General features: G+C 33.4%; 1 protein-coding gene across 5 annotated transcripts in view; it reads left to right on the forward strand.

The window, feature by feature from the left end:
• Positions 1-24683, forward strand: part of WASHC4 (WASH complex subunit 4) — a 51927-nt gene that overhangs the window by 21438 nt on the left and 5806 nt on the right. For all 5 annotated transcript variants that reach the window (XR_010932558.1, XM_067697812.1, XM_067697813.1 and 2 more), the window contains 15 exons: positions 2520-2645; positions 4679-4786; positions 5301-5447; positions 5572-5651; positions 6993-7098; positions 7654-7770; positions 8923-9091; positions 9369-9523; positions 11223-11297; positions 12995-13099; positions 15675-15809; positions 17706-17814; positions 19913-19979; positions 20480-20566; positions 22497-22644. Coding sequence is in view for 4 of the 5 variants with exons in the window: in XM_067697812.1 (XP_067553913.1) it covers positions 2520-2645; positions 4679-4786; positions 5301-5447; positions 5572-5651; positions 6993-7098; positions 7654-7770; positions 8923-9091; positions 9369-9523; positions 11223-11297; positions 12995-13099; positions 15675-15809; positions 17706-17814; positions 19913-19979; positions 20480-20566; positions 22497-22644 (1734 nt within the window). In the remaining variant the exon portion in view is untranslated. The remainder of the gene's footprint in view (positions 1-2519; positions 2646-4678; positions 4787-5300; positions 5448-5571; positions 5652-6992; positions 7099-7653; positions 7771-8922; positions 9092-9368; positions 9524-11222; positions 11298-12994; positions 13100-15674; positions 15810-17705; positions 17815-19912; positions 19980-20479; positions 20567-22496; positions 22645-24683) is intronic.

Below are 24683 nucleotides of genomic sequence, written 5' to 3' on the forward strand. Positions count from 1 at the left end.
TGTTGTTTTTTATCCTTCCTGCATCTCCTCATCTTTCTACTTGCAGTATACCTGTTAGTATTTCATTTAATTTTGTTTTTGTTGAGAAGTCAGCTGTCAGTTTTGTTGCTTTTTCAATATGTGTCTTTGTGTAATTGCTTATAAGATTTACTTTTTGGTTTTTAGCGATATTATTACTTTGATGAACCTATGTGTGGTTTTCTTTGTGTTTGTGCTGCTTGGGATTTGTAGAGCTTCTGGAAAATTCTCAGTCATTAACTCTTTAAGTACTATTTCTGTTCTCTTTCTGTTCTAATTATTTTTTCAGTTACATCTAACCTGCTATTAAACTCATCTGCTGACTTATTTTTTTCTGAGTTCTTAATTTTAATTATTTTACTTTTCAGTTTGTTTCTTTTTTATAGCTTCCAGTTGTTTTCTGAAATAATTTTGTGTTTTATTTCTTCAGCATATTCAACATAACTATTTTGAAGCCCATGTCTAATAATTTCATTATCTAGGTCTTTCTGTTATCTATTTTTTGTTGTTGTTTGTTTTTGGATATGTCTTATATCTTTGTATGCCTTGTTATTTTTAATAACGCATGTTGTACATGGAAAAACTGTAGATATAATTGAGGATCTGGGTATTGTTTTTCTTCCTCCAGAGAGGATTTAATTTTTGCTTCTGATACACAGCTAGTCTAGGACAAGCAGCACCCAGATCACCTCAGCCCAGTCATAGATTGAGATGACTTAAAGTGGGACCTAAATTCTATGATGGCTGTCTTTTCTAGTTCATGCTTACTTTCTAGGGGGAGTTTTTAAGAACCCAACTCAGAGCCTAGGTGATTTGCCAGGACCCCGTCCCCTCGATGGGCCATGGACTCATATTTTTACCCTCCTTCCCTTGTGGGTTTGGCTTCTGTCTTTACTACTCTCTTTGGGAATGGGCAGATGCCTCTGTGGGAAAGCAGCCACAAATGGCAGGCTCATGTCTTTGGGTTTCTGTCTTCTCCCAGGTCTTGGCCTTGTATTTTCTTATTTTCTTGATAGCTCTTTGATGCTTTTCAAGAGATTTTAAAAATGTTTTGCCCAGATTTCCTAGTTGTTTTCTGTGGAAAGGTCCAAATTATTCTGCAGTTAACGGAAACAGACCCCAGACCTTCCCGCTCCCCATTTAGATGTTTAAAATACATCTTTTGTCAATGTCCTTCACAAATTAATGACCATCAAGGAATGGTGTGGTATTGGCCCGTGAGTTCTCTGCCCCCTTTCCCCCACAAAAAAGAAACTCTTTTTTTTTTACCTGCCTTAGAGTTATACTTTTGCTGTTCCTTGTCTCTGCTTTTTAACTTTTCCCAGTGCTGCGCTAGGGCAGAGTCTGGTGTAATAGTCCTGTAGCTGACAAGGTAAGACTTGTGGCTCTTTCCTGCATGTATGCCCCAAGCTTTGGTCTTATTGTCACCTCTTAGGATGCTACCTTCTCTCTCATTTCTTAGTTCTCTTAATTTTATCACATCTCTTCACCACAGAGCTATTACTGGTTCACAAAAATCCCCTCTCCCCCCATTGGGTATCACTCCTTTAGTGAGCCATTGTTACTGATGGTAGAGCAGGAGAAAAAGGTTGAGAATCACTGGCATATAGCTTCTGCCCTGGCTCATTGGATATATTCACAATAACGTAGTTCATCTCTAAACTGTACATGTATCTTTTTTTGGTCCTTCTTTATAAACCTAAAGAATCTCCATCGTTATGTTTCTCTGTGTCCTTTTTGGATCTAAATGAAAATATATGTGAGAGGTAATACCCTTTTTCCTGTTTTGTATTCTATACTGTTTCCCTGGGTTTACTAGCACTAACTTTTTTTTTTTAAACCTTAGAAGACCTGTGGCTTCCTTCATAAATAGAAGGATAGGAGAGAATCTGTTCTTATTGGGCTGGAAAGAGAGAAAGACTGAATAGCACCAGCATAGCAGGGACATGGTAGCAGATGGCTAGTAGAGATTGTCCTGGGTGAAAAAGAAACGGGGATTCGCTTGGAACTGAGAAATACTGTTGGATGTCTGTACTGGCCAGAGAGCAGCTCTCTTTCTCCTTCTCATTTTTCAATTCCTACTTCCTTAGAGTCCTCAGCTCTTGTCTTAAGCTGCAGCAGATAGGAGTCTTTATCCTCTTGCCTGGCAGGTAAGATAAGGATGAATAGATATCTTCCTGACATCCAAATCGTTCCTCTGAAAGTCTTGTTTTAATGGAAAGATTCTTTAACTGTGGTTATATGCTGTAATGTCAACCTTACTAAACTTCTGGTAAGTGATAGGTTACATAACTTTTAAGGGCTGCTTTGAAACTTAACAACCATGTATAACATTGTGTAAGAAAGAATATTTCAAAATCTTAAGAGCTGACTTTAAAATGAACTTTAAAAACACTAGTTATTGGCAAGTTGAAGAATTATTATTACATAGAGAATGAACTCTTGAAGAAATGAAACCTTTTCTTGTGATTATAATCAATGTTTTATATTATTTTTTATAGGGCTTTTTATATGCATACAGTATTAGTACCATTATTAAAACCACAATGAATCTCTACATGTCCATGCAAAAGCCAATGACCAAAACATCAGTTAAGGCATTATGCAGGCTTGTTGAACTTCTCAAGGTAGGTTTTAGATTATTTTACCTTGCCATTATAATTGAGAAATGACCCGAGCTTAAAGCAGGATTTTTTCTTTTGGTTAAGATTTGACTTCTTGATTATGAGAATAAAAAAATTATGGAAAAGTGTACTCATCTCTCAGTTGGATAACGGAACTAGCCACTGAAAGAAATTTCTGAGTAGTTTTCTATGAATGGCCAATAAACTTTATTAAAAGTTAACATGTAGTGAAAGAGAAAAGAAGGAAAATGAAAAGGTATTAGCCTAAGTATTGGTAAAGTTTTACTCACGGAAGTTTTAAGCATGTTGCATGAGTTTTAAAAATACATGAGACAGGCTTCCCTGGTGGCGCAGTGGTTGAGAGTCCGCCTGCCGATGCAGGGGACGTGGGTTCGTGCCCCGGTCCGGGAAGATCCCACATGCCGCGGAGCGGCTGGGCCCGTGAGCCATGGCTGCTGAGCCTGCGCGTCCGGAGCCTGTGCTCCGCAACGGGAGAGGCCACAACAGTGAGAGGCCTGCATACCGCAAAGAAAAGAAAAAAAAAACATGAGACGTTAATATTATTCTATAGTATTCTAATGCATATGAGGCTAGTCAGCAGAGGCTGTTTATTTTGTAATTTAGAGAAAGTGTTATAATTTTGGGATTTGAATACTTTTGAAAATGTGGTAAAATGCTTCTTAGCATACTCTGTATAAATAAAAAAAAGAAACTCCTTACAGGCAGGAGAGCCCACTTTTAACCTTTTGTAAAAACTGAAATAAAGATTTGCTAGTAAATTTCTGCTAATAGTGGCTTTAGATTTGCTTAGGAAATAAAGATAGTTTGGAGATTGTGTCTTTAGATTTTTAGCATTTTTTTCTTCAAGGTATTACCAGTTATATTTATTTTTTATGAAATACAAATACAGAAGTATATATATGTATAGATGCATATATATCTTATATCTAATATATAAGCATAATTTTAAAAATAATAAACACTTAAAAACCTATCATCCCACTTAGGAAATAGAATGTTACCAATATTTTCAAAGCCCCTGTGTTGTCCCTCCCTGATCGCATCCTATCCTACCTCCTCAGAGGAACCACAGTCCTGAATTTTATCATTCCCTTGTTTCTTTTTAGTTTGCCACATATGAATGAATCTGTCAACCATTCATTGTTTAGTTATGTTTTTGAAATTTGTATTAATGTATTCTTTGGCTTGGTTCATTTTACTCAAAATTTTTTATTTGAACTTAACCATGTTGGGATGAATAGCTGTAGTTCATTAATTTTCTTTACTGTGTAGCTTTCCTGGGGATGGACTTTTGGGTTTTTTTCCAGTTTTTGCTATTATAAAAATGTTGCCATGTTTGTATATGTCTCTTGGTGTAATTGTGCAGAAGTTTTTCTGAAGTATTGTATATCTGTGAGTGGATTGCTGGGTTCTGTGATATGTACATAATCAGCTTTTCAAGATGATGCCAGATTGTTTTCCCAAGTAGTTCTATCAGTTTACACACCTTCCACAATATATTAGACTTCCCATTTTTCCCTAACTGACCAACATTGGTATCGTCGGCCTTTTGTGTGTGTGTGCACGTGCACATTGGTGTTTATAAATGATTTTATACTTAACATTCATTTCTCTGATTGTTAATGATGGTGTCTTGTCTAATACTGTTAACTGTGTTTCTTTTGTGAAAAATATATTCATGTCTTTTGTTCAGTTATCTATTGAAATTTTTGCCTTTTTTAAAAAAAAGTGTTTAATTTGTTTGGTGTCTTTACATATTCTGTGTACTAATCCCTTGTGTGTGGCAGATATTTTCTCATACGTTGGCTTGTCTTTTAATTTTCTTTATAGTGACTTTTGATAAATAGAAATCATTAATTTAATATAGTTGAATTTACCAGTCTTATCCTTTATGGTAGTGCTTTTTGCATCTCATTTACAAATGTCTTACCTAGCTCAAGGTTATAAAGATATGCTATAATTTTACCTAAACGTTTTGAGTTGATTTTCATAAAATCACTTGTGATTCTTTTTAGGCGATAGAACATATGTTCTACAGGAGAAGCCTGGTTGTGGCTGATTCAGTCTCACATATAACACAGCACCTTCAGCATCAGGCTCTTAATTCTATTTCCGTGGCCAAGGTATGAAAGTTCGTATGTATTCAGCATAATTATATCATCTTTCTATTTTGCCCTTCCTGTTGTTTTATTTGTGTTTTCTAGTTAAACCTGTGTACTCCATTTCTTCAAACACAGTATTCTTGGTTATTATCTCCATGGTATTTTATGATTTTGCTTAGAGTGATCAGGGTTATCTTTACTCTGAACTTGTAGCATTAATACAGTTCTATTAAAAAATGACATATTATGCATTTTTAAAATATGATGCATCTTCTTTTAAGAAATGATTTTCTTATTACATCAATACGGTAATTTTGAAGTATGCCTAGTAATTTGCTGTCCCTGACAGTGCTCAGCGATAATGTTATGGCAGTAAAGCATCTAACATTATCACAAGAAGCTGAACGGGCAAAGTATTTGTCTAAGTGCTCTTAAATTGAATCATGGAAAAGGTAACTGAGAAATTTTTCTTCTGCATCTTTTGTTATTGCCTCGGATTTAAAGCTGATATTTCCTGTTTTCTTTTATCTTTAAGAAAAGAGTAATTTCTGACAAAAAATATAGTGAACAGCGTCTTGATGTGCTCTCTGCTCTAGTTTTGGCTGAAAACACTCTAAATGGACCAAGCACAAAGCAACGACGACTTATTGTTTCTTTGGCACTAAGTGTTGGCACACAAATGGTAAGTGTATTGCTATTATTTATGGAATAAAAGTGAGATCTGAGGTTTCACACTTCCCTTATTACTGACCTAAGAAACCTGTCTTACAAGTGCAATTTCTCTGCCTTTTTCCCCTCCCTGATAGAAAACATTTAAAGATGAAGAACTCTTTCCACTTCAAGTAGTCATGAAAAAGCTGGATCTTATCAGTGAACTTAGAGAAAGGTAAGTAGGTATATGTAATGATACTCAAAAGATAGGGGTAATGGAAACATCAGGGCTTTTTTTTTTTTTAAGGATAGCAAGACAAGGAATATAACTTAGGTAGACCATTAGTTCCTTTTCATAACTTCTTTAGCGTGACTAAAAGTAGACTGTGACAAGCGATCATATTTCTTTAACTTTGCTTCTACAGTAAGGATGTAGCTTTTGGAAGAACTCACATGAGAAAATATGATATAGCCCTTAGAGCATCCGGCAGACCCTGGAACATTATTGTGATTGTTGTGATGTGTATCTGTGATAGACTTAAAATTGCTGCTTTATAACAAGACTTCATCTATTTGTGAGAGACTTAGAGCCATCTGACATAGTCTTCTGTAATTTTATTTGGGGCATGAATTTGAATTACATTGTTGGGTAGCCAATCACTAAGATGAATTAGGTTTTGGAAGCGTTATTTATATAGCTCCTGTGGCTTTATTGTTTTCTTTTTATTAAGCAAGCAGTAAGTTTCTTAATGGGAAAGTGGGTCTTCTGAATTTTGATTCCCAGCCGAATTAAGGTTTCAGCACAATTTGTATTTAATGCTCATATTTGTAACATGATGTTTTTGTTGTTCTGAGAAGCTCAGATTTTTGTAGTTAGTGGCATTTAACTTTCCACCCTTGGTAGAAATACTGAGCCTTCTTTACTCTAAGATACTTAATGATCATTTTGTTGCCTGATAATGTGTGAGATAGTCACTTAGCACAGATTATAGACAGGTTGAGTGCGACTGGTTTTTGTTGTTGTTGTCATTGTTTTGGTCACAGTTTTTTGAAAAGTCTCCGTTTCAGCTTTGAGACAGGTGCATGTGATGCAGGTCTTGTAAGTCTAGTCATATCAAATAATATTGAAAATAAATTTATTTTAAACTCAAAGTTATCTGTATATATTTTTTAATACCTTTATTGGAGTATAATTGCTTTACAATGTTGTGTTAGTTTCTGCTGCACAACAAAGTGAAAGAGCTGTAAGTATACATATATCTCCATATCCCCTCCCTCTTTAGCCTCCCTCCCACTCTCCCTATCCCACCCTATATTGTTTCTTAAGTATGCTTTAAAACTGAAGTGTATTTGCAGAATTCTGACAGTGTCGGGTATTGGAGTGTTTTGTTACTGTTGTTCAATTTGAAAAATACTTATTTTGTGGCTTTTCTATACTAATTTTGGGTTAAATGATGTAAGGAAAACAAAAGAGTAAGACAGAGCTTTTACCCTTATGATACATAATGTCATTCCTCTTATTATTTTTTGGGGTTACTTCAATTTTGGTACCACTAATTATTACTTTACATTGTAGAGTACAAACACAATGTGACTGTTGTTTTTTATACTGGCATCGAGCTGTCTTCCCAATTTATTTAGACGATGTATATGAAAATGCTGTTGATGCAGCCAGATTACATGTAAGTAAAGAATAATGTAAAGAATAAACCCATCATTTTTTTTGTCACTGTGTAAACCACTTTAATTAATTTTAAAATAGATCATTTAATAAACTTTTAAAACTGCTGATGCTGTTTTTTAATAGTGCTATGCATATTCAATAAAATTTATATAGTCTTAGATAAATTTTATATTACTACTAATGAATTAATATATATTTCACTCTTCTCATATTCCTAATCATTCTCATTGCACTGGGTTTTAGTTTGTGTCAAAATAATATGACTTATTTGTCAGTAAGTTATATGTTGTTCAGATCTTTCCATTTCTTTATGGAAATGAGTGTATTTGAATGATCAAGGTAGGAAAAGGATAAGTTAATGTGCATTTTTTGTATACTTAAAGTATATGCTTCTGAGAATAAAATTCAGCTCTTACTTAGGAAAGTAAGATAGTCATGTGTAAAAAAGCCTTCAGATTGAGGTTTTGTCTTTTAAGGCAGGTGATTAACCTTTGTAATATAATTTAGAAATGTAATTTTTCTAAATTCATGTACATTCTACTTTTCATCTTAGTACATGTTCAGTGCTTTACGTGACTGTGTACCTGCTATGATGCATGCAAGGCATTTAGAGTCCTATGAAGTACTTCTGGATTGCTATGACAAGGAAATCATGGAAATTTTAAATGAGGTAACATATTTTGAGATTGAAAAGCTTAAAACATGTCTAGAATGCAATGTTTAGAAAAACTTTTTGGATTGAAGCAGGCTTTCACAAATTTAAGATTATTATTGTAAATCACAAAGGAACTATCACTATTGTGCTAAATTGGTCTTTAATTCCTAATTTTTAATATAGAAATCCAGGAATTTGGAAAACTTTTTTTTACTTTAGTAAGTAGTATATTTGAATTTAAAGTTCTGTTTGTTAGAAGAATACAAATGGAAAAGTTGGTTTGACTATTGTCTGCAGCTAATGGTCATATAGTTAAGGTAACTTAACTATTAATGTTTTATTGAATTTCATTTGGAAAGCTAATGACTGAAATATTTTATCTTTAAAAGTATAAAGCCTATTACTTGTGTAACAGATAATTTGCAATATAGTACATCCGTCCCTGTTTTAATGAAGTGTGTATTATAAACACTGATATCTTTAAAATTAAATTTCCAACTAGCAGTATTTTTATATGGAGGGAGGAATTAAAAATGAGTAAACTTCACAATATAAACCTTATATAGGTTTGATAAAATTGTGCAATTTTTAAATATAATTTCTCATATTAAATACTTGTATTTAGAAAATAAGATACATGTCTGGCCAGTACTTAGAATCCCGTGGTACACCAGAAAAAATGATTAATTTCATTGCCTTTAGCTCAATGAGTTTTGTGATTTTTTTTTAATGATTATTACAAGGAAGCTTTAAAAAATTTTTCTCTCTTGCATATTCTCAGGACCTTTCCTCCTTTGTTGCCAGTTTCTATAAATTTTTTGCTTCAAATTGTATATTCATGTTCCTTGTAATGAAGCCATCCGACGTTAGCTTTTGATTTCTTTTTCAAGGGTGTTATACTTAAAATACTAATGAATTCATTAGAACTCATCTAACTGCTCCCTGGTCAAAAATAATCATTGATTTCAATAGATAGCAAAATAATTTCACTCTCCCAATAAAATAATATTTTACCATAGAGTATTTAGACTCTTAAACCAGTTTGACACATTTTTTCATCATTGCACAGATATTAAAACTCTAACAGTGAGAACATAGACACCTAGAAGAATAATACAATTAGAATATTACTTTCAAAAATTAAGATAGCAATTCTTTTGTGAATAGCATTTGCTGGACAAGTTGTGCAAAGAAATAGAGAAGGACCTGCGACTTTCTGTGCATACTCATTTAAAGCTGGATGACAGAAACCCTTTCAAAGTTGGCATGAAAGACCTGGCCCTTTTTTTCTCTCTGAATCCAATTCGGTTTTTCAATCGTTTCATTGACATTCGAGGTGAGTGTTCTGGTTTCCTTCTTAGGGTCATATTCTATATCTGTTTGCCCTGTTAAAGAGCAAATAACAAAAACGAAACCTTGAGAAAATCTTTCTTTGTATTAGTGCATTTATTCTTGAATTCCTTTTTGTTTCTTCATTTTTATTTTCCTAGCACCTTATTTTAAAGGAAGAAATTTAATGTTCAAAGACAGGTTGTTTCCTTTTTAGTTTCATTTCTCTTCCTTTCCTGCTGTTCATGAATCAGAAAAGTTTTGATTGGTTTTTTTTTTTTAAGCTTATGTAACTCACTACCTAGACAAGACTTTCTACAATCTAACGACAGTAGCTCTTCACGACTGGGCCACTTACAGTGAAATGAGAAATTTAGCTACTCAGCGTTATGGATTGGTTATGACCGAGGCACATCTTCCTAGTCAGACTTTGGAACAGGTATAGTATAAACTGTTCTTGGTATAGTCTGATTGTAGCATGATAACAGTATTTCTCTAAGAAAAATTCTTTATTTTTATTTTATTTAGTACATGTTTATATTCCAAGAAAAAACCTCACACTTGAGAAGAATAAAAAATTAGATGGTGCTAAATTGCTTTATGAAAGAATTTACCACAGCCTTCCAAATGTTTATACTTTTCCTTTTGTTGAAAATTTGAAATATACATAGATTTATATACAGCTTTTCGGAAGCGTGTCGGGATAGTGAAGTGACTTCTGCCGAATTTTAAAAAGTTTAATCAAGGTGACAGTTAAGGATTTTAAACCTAAATACAATATATAAGCTTTAATGTCTTAGAAAATTGGTTAAATTTATGTAATTGTATTTGTCTTAAAATGAGGAGTGCAAACAAGTATTTAGGTTTACTAATTCAATAAGCTGATTTACAGTATGGCAGTATGTCATGAGTGCAAAGGTTTGTTTTCAGTTAATGTGCATGTAATTCTTTCTAAGATAATCCAGATAATATTTACCAAGAAATCGTAATTCAGTTCCAAAAGTTGAAGATCATAATTTTTCATTCATCTTACTGCATAGATAGGGACCAATTGCAGGATCAGTTTGTATATCCTTTCATTCATTTATTTATAAATTTAATATTTACTGAAAACATGCTAGACAACTACATTTAGGGATACAAAAATAAATAAAAACAGTCTCAGCTCATGTGGGAGAAAAAAAATGAGTAAATGAATTTTTAGATTAAAACATGAGAAAATTTATAATAAAAGCTTAATCAAAGGGGTATTGTGATATTACTTTGACCCCCAATTAGAAAAGCTGTGGAACAGTTTGTATGATACCATTAGGTATTAGAGTAATAACTGAAGAAAGAAGGATTCTTGTTAGGTAACTTGTATATTAAAAGTGGTCTAGTATGATTAAAAGAAGCATAAGGATTTGGAATTAGATTTTTTTAAATCCCTGGGTTCTGCCTCTTCCTAGTTTCCTTGCGGAACTCCCTTAGCTTCATTTTCTTCAGCTGTGGAATTAAGAATAATACCTTATATTGGCGAATTCCATATAAAGAACCTTGCACAATGCCTGAAAAATAGTATATATTTTATAAATGTATACTGTTTATATATAATACACATATTCTGGCTATTATATATAGAATAATAGCCAGAATCTGGCTGTTATTTTAGAATCTTTTAGAATCTAAAATAGAATTCTAAAATAATTAGAATTCTAAAATAGAATTTTAAAATAATTAGAATTCTAAAATAGAATTCTAAAATTCTAAAATCTAAAATAGATTCTAAAATCTATTTTTATAATCTGGTCGTTAGTTTACTTTGCAAAAAATATAGAAAAGATCCTTGGGAAGACAAATATTCTCAAGAGTGGTGGCAAAATGATTGTGAGTCATGGATCTTTGAAATTTTAAATTTAACTGTTCCTGTCTACACAAAAGGAATAAGATAACAAGCAGTCAGATTTCCCCAAGCAGATAGTCCTAACTGTACATGTCTGAAGGCTCTTTTTAACCTTTGGTTGTACTTTTTGTATAGTTGTTCTTTAAAATAATTTTAAAATATTGGGAGACTTGGTATAAGCAGTAAGTCACTATGTTGATATGTCTGATTACTTTAAACTAATAATAATAGAACTTCTTTGTGGATTGTTTTATAGGGCCTGGATGTCTTGGAAATTATGAGAAACATTCATATATTTGTGTCTCGATACCTCTATAATCTCAACAATCAAGTGAGTGAGTTTCAGAAAAAAAGTTTTTTATATCTTTATTGGAGTATAATTGCTTTACAATGTTGTGTTAGTTTCTGCTATACCGCAAAGTCAATCAGCTATGTGTATACATATATCCCCATATCCCCTCCCTCTTTAGCCTCCCTCCCACCCTCCCTATCCCACCCCTCTAGGTTGTCACAAAGCATTGAGGTGATCTCCCTGTGCTATGCACCAGCTTCCCACTAGCCATCCATTTTACATTTGGTAGTGTATATATGTCAGTGCTACTCTCTCACTTTGTCCCAGCTTCCCCTTCCCCCCACACCCATGTCCTCAAGTCCATTCTCTACGTCTGTGTCTTTATTCCTGCCCTGCCACTAGGTTCATCAGTACCATTTTTTTAGATTCCATATATGTGCATTGGCATATGCTATTTGTTTTTCTCTTTCTGACTGACTTCACTCTGTATGACAGAGTCTAGGTCCACCCACCTCATTACAAATAACCCAGTTTTGTTCCTTTTTACAACTGAATAATAGTCCATTGTATAAATGTGCCACATCTTCTTTATCTATTCATCTGTTGATGGAGATTTAGGTTGCTTCCATGACCTGGCTATTGTAAATAGTGCTGCAGTGAGCATTGTGGTACATGACTCTTTTTGAATTACGGTTTTCTCAGGGTATATGCCCAGTACTGGGATTGCTGGGTCATATGGTAGTTCTACTTTTAATTTTTTAAGGAACCTCCATACTGTTCTCCATAGTGGCTGTATCAATTTACATTCCCACCAACAGTGCAGGAGAGTTCCCTCCCTTTTCTCCACACCTTCTCCAGCATTTTTTGTTTGTAGATTTTTTGATGATGGCCATTCTGACTGGTGTGAGGTGATACCTCACTGTGGTTTTGATTAGCATTTCTCTGATGATTAGTGATGTTGAGCATCCTTCCATGTGTTTGTTGGCAATCTGTATATCTTCTTTGGAGAAATGTCTATTTAGGTCTTCTACCCATTTTTGGATTTGGTTGTTTGTTTTTTTGATATTGAGCTGCATGAGCTGCTTGTATATTTTGGAGATTAATCCTTTGTCAGTTGCTTTGTTTGCAAATATTTTCTCCCATTCTGCGGGTTGTCTTTTTGTCTTGTTTATGGTTTCATTTGCGGTGCAAAAGCTTTTAAGTTTCATTAGGTCCCATTTGTTTATTTTTGGTTTTGTTTCCATTACTCTAGGAGGTGGGTCAAAAAGGATCTTGCTGTGATTTATGTCACAGAGTGTTTTCCTCTACGAGTTTTATAGTGTCTGGCCTTACATTTAGGTCTTTAATCCATTTTAAGTTTATTTTTGTGTATGGTGTTAGGAAGTGTTCTAATTTCATTCTTTTACATGTAGCTGCACCACTTATTGAAGAGGCTGTCTTTTCTCCATTGTGTATTCTTGCCTCCTTTGTCAAGGATAAGGTGACCATAATGTGCGTGCAAGAAAAATTTTTTTAATGTAGAAAGGCTGAGGGGCAAAGAATTGATTCTCAATAGTGCAAGTTAGTAAAATAAAGAAGACAAAAAATAATTGTTTAGAGATCATCTTGTTTATTCTTTTGCTTTGACTGTATTATCATTTTGAATGACTTTTCAATTATCTTTAATAAAATAAAATTGTAAAATTCTTGGGTTAACTGGCCAGTGTTTGCTACTGATTGTGTTTGTTTCATTACAGATTTTTATTGAACGAACAAGCAATAACAAACATTTGAACACTATTAACATTCGGCATATTGCTAATTCAATTCGAACACATGGCACAGGAATCATGAATACAACAGTAAGAACCTTCTGGGAGGGAGGTTGTGTGGGTAATAGACCCCTGTTGAATTTGGTAGTTTGAAAAGTAGTTTTTTTCATCAAATATTCTGGTAAATATACATTATTGCTTGTTTATATTATACCTTAATCTCCATTTTTCTGTTTGGTATAATTAAAATGTCTGTCACTGAAATTGTGTTAGATGTCATGGAAGCTTTGTAATTCAAAAGGCACCTTAGGGACTTCCTTGGCGGGCCAGTGGCTAAGACTTCTCCTTCCAATGCAGGTGGTGTGAGTTTGATCCCTGGTCGGGGAGCTAAGATGCCACATGCCTCGCAGCCAAAAAATCCAAAACATAAAACAGAAGCAGTATTGTAACAAATTCAATAAAGACTTTAAAAATGGTCCACATCAAAAAAATCTTAAAAACAAAAAAAGGCACTTTAGAATGTTTTACTGTCTTAAGATCATCATTATAAATAACATTGGAGATTTGAGGACATCAGCATTAAGTATATATCTGGGTGGATTGTTTGATATTTTCTGTAAGTTGCTTCTGAAAGCAAATCTTTGATAGTTTATTTAACATCAGTCATGTTCTTTTTTTGGGAGGGCGTTTACTAGTTATTTGATATCTATAAAAATAGCAATTTTCTGAAAAAATATCTTGAATCTTCTTAGAAATGGGCATTCAGTCACTTGCAAGAATCATTTGAGCTTATATGCTATGTTTCCTTCAATGGAAAAAGAGAAGTCTTTAAATTTACCTGGTTTTCAGGCCACAGTTTCTCCTTGAGAAAAGAAGAATGCAAATGTTTAAACAGTAAAGTGTTCTTAAGCATATTTGAGTAAGGGAATAGGAAGAAGTTACATGACTGGAAAGTTACATAGGGACCATTTTAGTGTAGTGGGGAAGCCATTGAAGTCTTTGAGCTGATAAGTAATGTGATTGGAGCTCTGTTAGTGGTTATCAATAGAGGAAGGGGCCATAGGTAGTCAGAGTTTCAAATTTAAAACAAGGAGTTATCCATGTAGAGATGTCTGAGCCTTTCAGGATGAATAAACTCTGAACCTTTAAGGATCAAACTCTTCTTTGACCTCATCTGTCAAACACTCATTCATGTAACAGATATAATTATGCTCATATTTTATGTGTCTCAGGCACTGTGCTGGGCACTGGGATAAGAAAAACAGACATTTCCTGCTGTCATAGTAATTGTACTCTAGCAGGAAAAACAGTTGTTAATCAGTTAACCACACTAATGAATGTAAATTCCTGATGTCTGGTGATGATGAGGTGAGCATAGAAGAAATAAGAGTTACCTGGCAGAGTTACCCACTCTTAAGAATGGAAAGGGTATGGGCTTCCCTGGTGGCGCAGTGCTTAAGAATCTGCCTGCCAGTGCAGGAGACACAGGTTCGAGCCCTGGTCTGGGAAGATCCCACATGCCGCGGAGCAACTAAGCCCATGCACCACAACTACTGAAGCCCATGCACCACAACTAGTGAAGCCCACGCACCATAGAGCCCGTGCTCGGCAACAAGAGAAGCCACCACAATGAGAAGCCTGCGCACCACAACGAAGCGTAGCCCCCGTTCGCCGCAACTAGAGAGAGCCCGTGCAGCAACAAAGACCCAACGCAGCCATGAATGAATAAATAAATAAGTGTATGGAAAAGAATGGAAAGGGTAAAGAAGAGACTACTAAGACTACTACTGCTGAGGAGATCAAGAAAAAGCAATGTTTAAGCCACAAGAAAAGTTCTGAGAAAGCACACATTTATATAACTGGGTGATGAAGACTGTTACAAAGGGCATACTTGTGCAAAAATAATTAGTAATATTTGAGGGTGGTGGGGATGGAAATTAGTACAAGGCTTTCATCTATAGGTCAGAATTAATCTTGTTATTTTGACTTTAATCTCAGCTCCAATCCTACTTTTTCCAGTGTTTTCTGAGTCTAGGTCAGGGCCTTTTAACCCATTCTCAGAACACCTATACTTCTCATTTTAGAAATTATTGCAGTTGAGATATAATAGTTTATTTAACATATACTTGTCTTAAAATGCCTGTCCTGCTAGAATATACACTTCATGATGATGACCATGTCTAGCATGAGAGCAGGTACATTGCCTTGTACATAAGAGGTGCTCAAAATATTTATGGATAAATAATTGAATGTTTACCCTCTTCCTTCAGGAAAGGTCTCTTGCACCATGTTTCTTACTTTAGTATCGTTTTAGACATGTAGATTAGTAATAAGTAATCTTATGAATGGTGGAACATAGAAGCTTCTGAGTGTGGTTTATGACTTGAAAACTAGAGCGTCAAATCTGGTTTATGATTCTCACTATAGCTCTTAGTCTTATTATGAAAGTATTTTCCATTTTTTTAATTTCTTTTTTCCTTTTTGTCATAAAAATAAGGGGAGCTTTTAGAAAGCTCTGTAAACTTGGGCAAAAAAAACTTCATTTATTTAAATAATTCAGGTCCAACATGAATTAGACTTTATAAATAGATTATTTTATTCAGTAATATTGATTTGAAATTAATTTTCATAACATTCTCCAATTTTTGAAATTTTAATTTTATAGGTTAATTTCACCTACCAGTTTTTGAAAAAGAAGTTCTATATATTTAGCCAATTTATGTATGATGAACATATCAAATCCAGATTGATTAAAGATATTCGGTTTTTCAGGGAAATCAAGGACCAAAATGATCATAAGGTATTTTTACGTCTTCTTTTTAAGGTAGTTTGATTTAACTGTTGAGTATATAAGCATACCTTACATTACTGTGCTCTGCATTATTGTGCTTCTCAGATACTGCCTTTCTTACAAATTTGTTTGTGGCAAACCTGTGTTTTCAGATGATGGTTAGCATTTTTTAGTAATAAAGTATTTTTAAATTAAGGCATGTACATTTTTTTACACATAATGGTATTGCACACTTAATAGACTGCAGTGCAATGTAAACATAACTTTTATATGCACTGGGAAACCAAAAAATTCATGTTACTTTATTGCGATATTTGCTTCATTGTGGTGGTCTTGAACCAAACCTGCAGTATCTCCAAGGTTTGCCTGTATGGCAAATGTTTATGCTAAAATTCATTTTGGGTTTTTCTTCTCTTGGGTTGTTTTTTTCTTTATTATTTTTCACATAACGTCTCCTTGATTTGGCTTCCTATTTTCTATATTTTCCCTTGCAATTTCTTACTCTTTGCATTCACTGTAAACAAAAGTGTAAGGAAAAATTAAAAGATCAATGTAGTCAGGTGTTACCTTTCTTTCTTTTAAAATAATACACAAGCAGAACATACTCATTTTGAAACATTTAGGCAATATAGAGTGCATAAACTAAATCTCCTCCTTCATTTCTCTTTCCTTCCAGTTCCATTTTCTGGAGGCAGTTGCTATTAACAGTGTCATGTGATGCCCTCCAGATGTCTGTGTGATAAACATGTATTTGTGCATTACAAATACTGCTTTTTTTTCTTAACAAAAATGGACTAAAACTAAACATACTGTTTTGCGGTGTGCTTATCACATGTCAGTACCTATAGGTGTACCTCATTCTTTTAAAGAGTTGATAGTAAAGATGTATACTGTAACTCCTTTAACCTTCTCCTACTGAGTGGATATTTAGTTTTTTCTGTGTTACAAATGGTGCTACACATAACATCTTCGAACATTTATCTGTGTGTTCAAATATTTTTGAAAGATTCCTTGAAGAGGAAAAGGGCAAAGAATATGAGTATTTAAAATTCTGATACATATTGCCAAGTACTCTAAAAATACTGTACCAACTGACAGTCCCATCTATAATTTATAAGAATGTCATTTTCCCTTCACCCTCAGGGCTAAGTTTTCCCATAGTGAAATGAAGAATTGCAAGTGGTAACAGTACAGAGGCATATAGCCATGTGGATGGAGAACCAACAGGCTTAGATGGATCTTAACGTTTGATGTGCCGCATCCAGAACTGTCTTAAGCATCACCTAGTTCCAGGCCTTTTATACACTAGTTTAGTTCTTTTCAGTGTCAGAGCGGCAAAATATTACTTTCTGGTGAAATAATTATTAAAATTACAGATTACAGTTATCAGTACAAAATTATATTCACTCATCTTTATTGGAACAGAAGTTACTAGTGTTTAGAGAAATACATAATAATACTGTTGTTGGATAAGTATTGTTTCCATTTTTTATTAATATAAAATGATTAATTTTCTAAATCTTTTAATGGGCTAAGACTTGAAAAATTATAAACCCCTGATACTTCTCAGGCCATGGAAACTTGGTCACACATTTCTGAACAAATGTTTCTAGGAGGAATTGATTTCTTTTATCTATCTGACAGAGTTGTTGGGTCTAGGGAGACAAATAATGTTGGTGGAAAACCTAAAGTTGGTGGCATTAATAATTATTCTCCTTATTTAATTTGTATTTACCTTGAATATTGGTAGTTTTGTGCTATAAATTTTTTGTCATTAGACTTCAGTGACTTTTTTTAAGCACAATGGAAATACAAAATTAGAAAGGACAGTGGTATTGTCATGGTAGGCATTTTATGTTTTAGGGGTCTTTGTTAATAATGGTAGTCTTCAAATTATCTCTCTAGTATCCTTTTGAAAGAGCAGAAAAATTCAATCGAGGCATCAGAAAACTTGGAATAACCCCAGAGGGACAAAGCTACCTTGATCAGTTCAGGCAGCTCATCAGCCAGATTGGTAAGTTATTGTAAAAGTGTTGTTGGGAAATAAAGTACAAACCCCAAGAATCTATCGCATATTTTAAGTATCTCATACGAATAAACTTCAGTATGTGAGTGCCTGAGTTCAGCTTTATCCCACTAATAATTTCCTTTTCTTACTAAAAGTTTTTCAAGTATGATTAGACTGTTGGTGCCTAATAATTAAGAGATTGTGGATTAATTTAAATAAATGAAATATTTATAAATAAAATAATATAAATATTTTTGTGGATAAGCTCTTCAGTTAAATTAAAAATATAATAACTAACTCATCTCAAAGGCCATACTCATGGTAAATAGTCAACTGGTAACTATTTATTGGGTACCTACTCTGTTCAAGGCACTGTTTTAGACTTTTTAAAGTTAAGCCTAAATGCAAAGGTGTAAAATGTTTATGTGAAAAGTTAACTAATAATTTTTCTATGCTACATCATTTCATATTTATATATAATTTCTTGAGTTGTCCTTCTGCTTACAAGTAGAACTTGTCTTCTGAAATGTGTAATACTATATTTAAAAACAAGAACTGCATTTAAAAATAATCCTAGATTAAAAAAACTTTATGCTTACTAGAGCTTTTCACATGTATTATCTCTATTAATATCCACACAGTAACCCTTGAGATTGGCACGTAGTCATGTTTTTAAAGATGAAAAAAGAGAAACACAAGAGAGATAAGTGGCTTTGCTGGGACTTTTTTGGCTCCAAGTCCAAAGGTGTTTTGTATTCTTCACAGTTGCAGACACCAAGCAGTTAGTAAATTCTTACTGACTATAATTTGGTAAAATTGTGCCTCCTGAGATTCATTCATTCATTTATCAAACATTTATAAAGGCTCTGTTATACCAGATATTTTTCTAGATGCTGAGAATACAAATAGCCTTTGTTCTAAGGGGCTTTAAGTTTACTAGTGGGAAGGGTGTTATAAGCATTTAGTTAGGTAGTAAAGTCAGTGAGCACTAGCTTAAGTTTTATAAATTAATTGGTTTACATATTAGGCCTTTCTATTTTGTATTAGTACAAGAACTTAGAGAATTTTACCTTAGTAAATTTTTAATTTTAAACAATTTAATAATGAAGTCAAATAAGTACTTTTTTATTCATAGTAATATTTGATGACATATTAGATTGTAAACGCTTGGAGCAATAGTTTTTAACCCTTTCTGAGAATCTGATGAAAACTCTGGATTGATTTTTGTTTTTCCCAGAACAATGCCCATATGCACGTTCACGTACATTTTTGAGTATAGTATACTGGAGTTCAGATGCTCAAAGTCAGAGTCCATGGGCCTCAAATTAAGAGCTGTTTTTCTGGAGCAGTGTTACTTAAAACTTCACTTAATTCATACACCAGTATGAGTTTTTTCCCCCATGTGAATACTGCCTGGTTGGATTCTGGCTACATTTTGAAGGTAGAGCCAACATAATTTGCCCATTGATTAGATATAAAGTGTGAGAGAAGGGAAAGAGTCAGGGATGACTTCAGCGCATTTGGCCTGAGCTACTGGAAGGATAGAATTGTCAGTTTCTAAGGTAGAAAATATAATTGGGGGTGAAGATCTTGAGTTTGAGTTGAACTTACTAAATTAAAATTTCTCTTAGACATGTAGGTGTAGGCATTGGATAAAAAAGCCTAGAGGAGTAGCCCAGGTTGGAGATATTAGTTTGGGAGGCATCAAATAAGGATTTCTGAATATCACTTCCATCTGTGTGTGTGTATGAGAGTGAGAGAGAGACACAAACACATACTTAATGTGAGTGAAGAAATTATTGATATAGTAATATATTAAAGTGATTTTTTAAAATGTAGTCAGCATTTAATGACTTTACAAGTGAAAGTTACATTTATTTTAAAAATATTTAATATAGATGTATATATATACCTTTATATTTTAAGTGCACAAATATGTAAGTTTTATTTTTATGGAGCAAAAACTGAAGTGTAAAATACAGCAAAATCTCTTGCTACTTAGGAGTGGAAACCTTGTAATTGCTATAAATAACTGTATTCCTGATTATTAGAACTTAGAGTTATTTGTATAAACATCTGATGTTTTTTGTGTGTGGTTTTTAAGGTAATGCTATGGGCTATGTACGGATGATAAGATCTGGTGGGCTTCATTGTAGCAGCAATGCCATTAGGTATGGATGCAAACATATTTTTGCCTTGTTTATGCCATTTAGAAATTTTATGTCATTTAAATATGTCTTTTTTATAAGTAATATTGTAGAGAGGGTTTTTTTCTTTTTTGTTGATACATTTTGAGGTCAAATATGGAAGAAAATCATTAGTTGTACTAGTTAAATTTTTTCTCAAATTTTAAGACTACAGCAGACTGTTGAAAAGCTTTATTTAGTTAACTTATAAATAAAGCTTATAGTTAACTTAAAGTTATAATTTCTTTTATTGGTACAGTTTATGAATGGTTCTATAGATTACATGATTTTTAAGGATAATTTGATTATTCATATATCTAAAATTCAATTGTGGAACTAAAGTGGTTATATTAATAATATAACTGAAATGCAAAATTCTTTCCAAAGATACAGTTGAAAAATTTAGAGTCTTACAGTACTGCTTTCATATCTGTGTCAGTTGCACATATTTAACTTAATAAATTCCTTCCCAAATTCTTATGTAGATTTGTACCTGATCTTGAAGATATTGTAAATTTTGAAGAACTAGTAAAAGAAGAAGGTCTTGCAGAAGAAACATTAAAAGCAGCTAGGTAATCTAATTTTGGAATAATTTAAATTTGGAGATTTGAAAAGTATATGTTCATTTAAGTGTTAAAGACAAGACTAGAGGGTAATATATAAACTTATATGTCAGTGTTTTTACTCTGCAAGTAATGGTCTCAGTTTATGAAATATAATTTTTTCAAGACTACAGTATTCTGATGCCTTTCCAACTTCCCTAAAAGGAATCTTCTAGACCATGGGTTTCTAATACATGTGACTGTTGAACACTTGACACGTGGCTAGTCCGAATTGAAATGTGCTAAAGTGTAAAGTTCATAACTGATTTTGACGATTTAGTGTTTAAAAAAGAATGCCAAATATCTCATTAATAAAATTCATTTCACTTATTTCTTTTTACTCTTTTTAAATATTTCTATTTGCCAACTAGTATTTCTAGAATACTAGTCCTTCCTTTCATGTAATCTGTAGCAGCAGTGTCCAGTACAGTAGTCACTACCACATGTAGCTGTTGAATACTGGAAATAGGGCTAATGGGACTAGGGAACTGAATTAAAATTTTTATTTCATTTAAATTTAAATAGCTAATGACTATCTTATTGGACAGTGCAGATCTACAGACTATGAGTAAATGGTGATTTTGGTAAACAATTTAAAACTTGAGAGAGGCATGCAGAATTGTTAAGAAAGTCTTTAGAAAACTAAGTTGTAGTATTAATAATTGTAACACTTATTGAGTCAGGCATGAAAGAGCACCACTGGGCAAAGTGGAGACAATTTGAATATCAAAAAGAATAATGGTAGAAATTGCTTATAATACATTGAATTTAAAAAAGAAACCGTGAGTATAGTGATAATAAGAAAAGTTGGAGAAGCAGAGGGAAAGTTCCTTTTTACAGTGCTAGCCAGCTAGTAAATACAAAAGGGATGAGAAAATTTAGGAAAAAAAACAGTTTTGCAACCATCACTGTAATACTTGAAATGAGACAAATCGTCAGTGGGTTCTCAAACATTTTTGGAGAACAGAGTATTCATTCACTATGAAAAAATTATCTCAGAAATTGATTATTAATCACAAAGGGAAAAAACATCTTCACAATGCAGAGACTGATGTATTCCACCTTAACCAAGTGATCAAACTTAGCATCACCAGTAACAGGACATGCTGACATTACAGGGCCCCCTGATGTAATGTAATGGCAAGTACCTATTTTGTATTCTCGCCCAAAATATTTACTCATCAAGTGAAGGAAAGTTCATGGCAGGTGAAGTCATGGAGTTATGAGGTTATGATAATGAATTGATTATCTAAGTGGACATTAAGTCTTCCAGAATGATGAGGAGAACTGGAGTAGGTCTCATAGTCCAAGATAAACACATGTAGAGCAGTGGTTAAAACTGTTATAGATGCCTGCTTTCAGGAGGGGGTAGTTGGGTATAGTTGGATCATGAGTCTCAAAGGAGAGATTTCTAAGACCGTCTAGTGGTGGGGGAATAATAATTTGAAAGTGGTAATAGCTATACATAAGGGATGTAGGAGAAAAAGCAGTTAATGTTTCTGAAGGTTAAGTGGGAAGCTAAGTTCTTCAAAAGGAGATGGGTTTCAGTTGAGGTAAGGAGGTATAGAAGAAGTGTTAGTGAAGAGATTTAAGATGAAAACGAACTTATTCACAATGAAATGGAATTCTACAGGGCTCATTGTGAGAAGAAGAAATAGAAAATTCTATAAAGTTCCAAGAGGCCCTACATATTCTGTTTTAGGGACTAAGTTAATTAAATCATTGATTAGCCTCTGTCCATAAAAAAATGAGTTCATTCTGAACCCCAAGGAAGTTTACTTAGAGATGTCTTATATTTCACATTTTTGAGTGCTCTCATCTAAACTAATGAGAAGTGGATTTTAAGAGCCACATCTTCTTTTGAGAAAGGAACCAAGTAAATAATTTTTTTGCATTTTAGGCATTTGGATTCCGTCCTCAGTGATCACACACGAAATTCTGCCGAAGGCACAGAGTATTTCAAAATGCTTGTGGATGTTTTTGCTCCAGAATTTCGAAGGCCGAAGAATATACATCTCCGAAATTTCTATATCATTGTTCCACCTCTGGTGAGTATTTTAGTACCCAAAATGAATTTTTTGAAAAAGTATTAATAAATAGATCCAGTTTTTATTACAGCAGGAAATGCAAACAGACTATATTGTTGACTTTCTGGTTGTAGATAAAACTAAATGTGGTCTCAGTGAATGCGGCCTAGAATTTTTACTTATTAGCTATGTAGAATGAGACTTATTCATAGTTCAGATAGATTCTTATTTGTTCATAACAGCCAGAGAAATCCTAGTGTGATTTAAATTACTTGAGCATACACTATTTTATACACACACACACACACACACACACACACACACACACACATATAATCTTTGGGCTGAATTATACCATATAGTCATTTTAAGTGATTAGTGTAGACTGTTACAATATGAAGTATTTCTTAAAAGCATACTATTTGAGGACAACTTCTTTCTTTTTGGTAGTAAATACGAACATCTAAGCTAAAATTTTAGTGCTTTCTTGTTGTAGTATATGGTATGTTTTGCTCTAATTCTGTAGTTGGCATCTTAAAAATAGCTCAAGTTAACCAAAATCGCAATATAAAAACAATTGTCACAGTGGGGAAAATGGAGTTAAGAGATGAGAGAGGTAATATATAGCAATAAGAGTTATTTTTCTATAAAGGTTTCTATAACAAAGCTCTTTCTTAAAAAATTTGTAAATGGATAGCTCTAAAATCTAAATATCACTGAGCAGACGTAGCTTTTGATTACATCTAACTTTGATCTAGTTATAACTTTTCACGTTGCTGCCTGAATTAACACATATGTTCTAACATATTTGAACCATTATTATCCATTGAAAGCAGCTGATGGTCTATGGACAGCTTTTTTCTTCACGCATTTTCCTTTCTACTGTTTTTTTTTATACGTTAATTGTTAATGCTCTCTTATAATAATTGTTACGTAGCAAAAATGTCCACAGTTATCTGATAGGCATTATCTTTTCACCTTCAGATATGAATAGAAGTGTCAGATTGGAGGCGAGTCTATCTTAGTTATACTTTGATAATAGTGTAGTTGACTCATGGTGAGTTCTCACCATCTTTCTTTAATTTGAAGTCATGGTAAACAGCAATGGCAAACCGTTGTGGGATTGAGGAAGAGTCTAGTTTTGCAGAGCTGCTGTCAGATTTCAGTTAGTGATGGAGAAAACAAGAGGGATTACGAACACTACAAAGAAGAGAAGTATAGGACACTATTCTTGTGTCCTTGAGTTTATAATCTAATTCCAGAAAGAAGACAAACATAAATGAGATATCTAAAGATTTGAGTAACAGTTGACAAAGATTTTATAAAATGTCATTAATTGCCAAGTAAGTTTTACAGGCAAAATAAGTGGAACTTGATAATCTTGTTTACAGTGTAGGCTATTATAGTACTTACCACACTGTACCATAATTATTTTTAAACAGGTCTCTCTATATCCCAGTGCTGTGCTATCCTTTTGTAGCCCCTAATGGCTACTTAAATGTAAATTAGTTAAAATTTTATGAAGAAATTCAGTTCAGTTCCTAAGTTTTACTATACACATTTCAAGTGCACAGTGGCCACATGTGGCTGGTGGCTTACTGTATCGGACAGTGTAGATACACAGCATTTCTGTCATTGCCAGGAGTGCTGCTCTGTAGAGTGTGAACTCTTTGATGGTATTCATTTTTTTATTGTAATTATTTAATAATGCCTGGTATTATTATTAAGTTTCAGTAAATATTTGTTGAATAAATGCTATGATTAGATAAGGTATTTCAGAGGAGCTAAACTTTTAGGGAAGTGCTATTTTTGGGGGGAATTTGTTTATCCAAATGACTACTAAGCCTTTTAAACTGAGAATATGGTAAGAACTACTATTGTAAAATGAATTGGGTGGGCAGAAGTAAGGACTGCCATGCTTAAGAGTGCTTAAGCTTTTAAGTAAAGCAGGCCTACTTTTCTGACTACAACCTTGATTTAGAGTATGACTTTAGGCAAGTTACTAAACCACTCAAGTCTCAGTGCCTTCATTTGTTAAATGTGCATAATATTTTAGAATG

The sequence above is a fragment of the Pseudorca crassidens genome, chromosome 11 (assembly GCF_039906515.1).
Source record: "Pseudorca crassidens isolate mPseCra1 chromosome 11, mPseCra1.hap1, whole genome shotgun sequence".
Classification (NCBI taxonomy): domain Eukaryota; kingdom Metazoa; phylum Chordata; class Mammalia; order Artiodactyla; family Delphinidae; genus Pseudorca; species Pseudorca crassidens.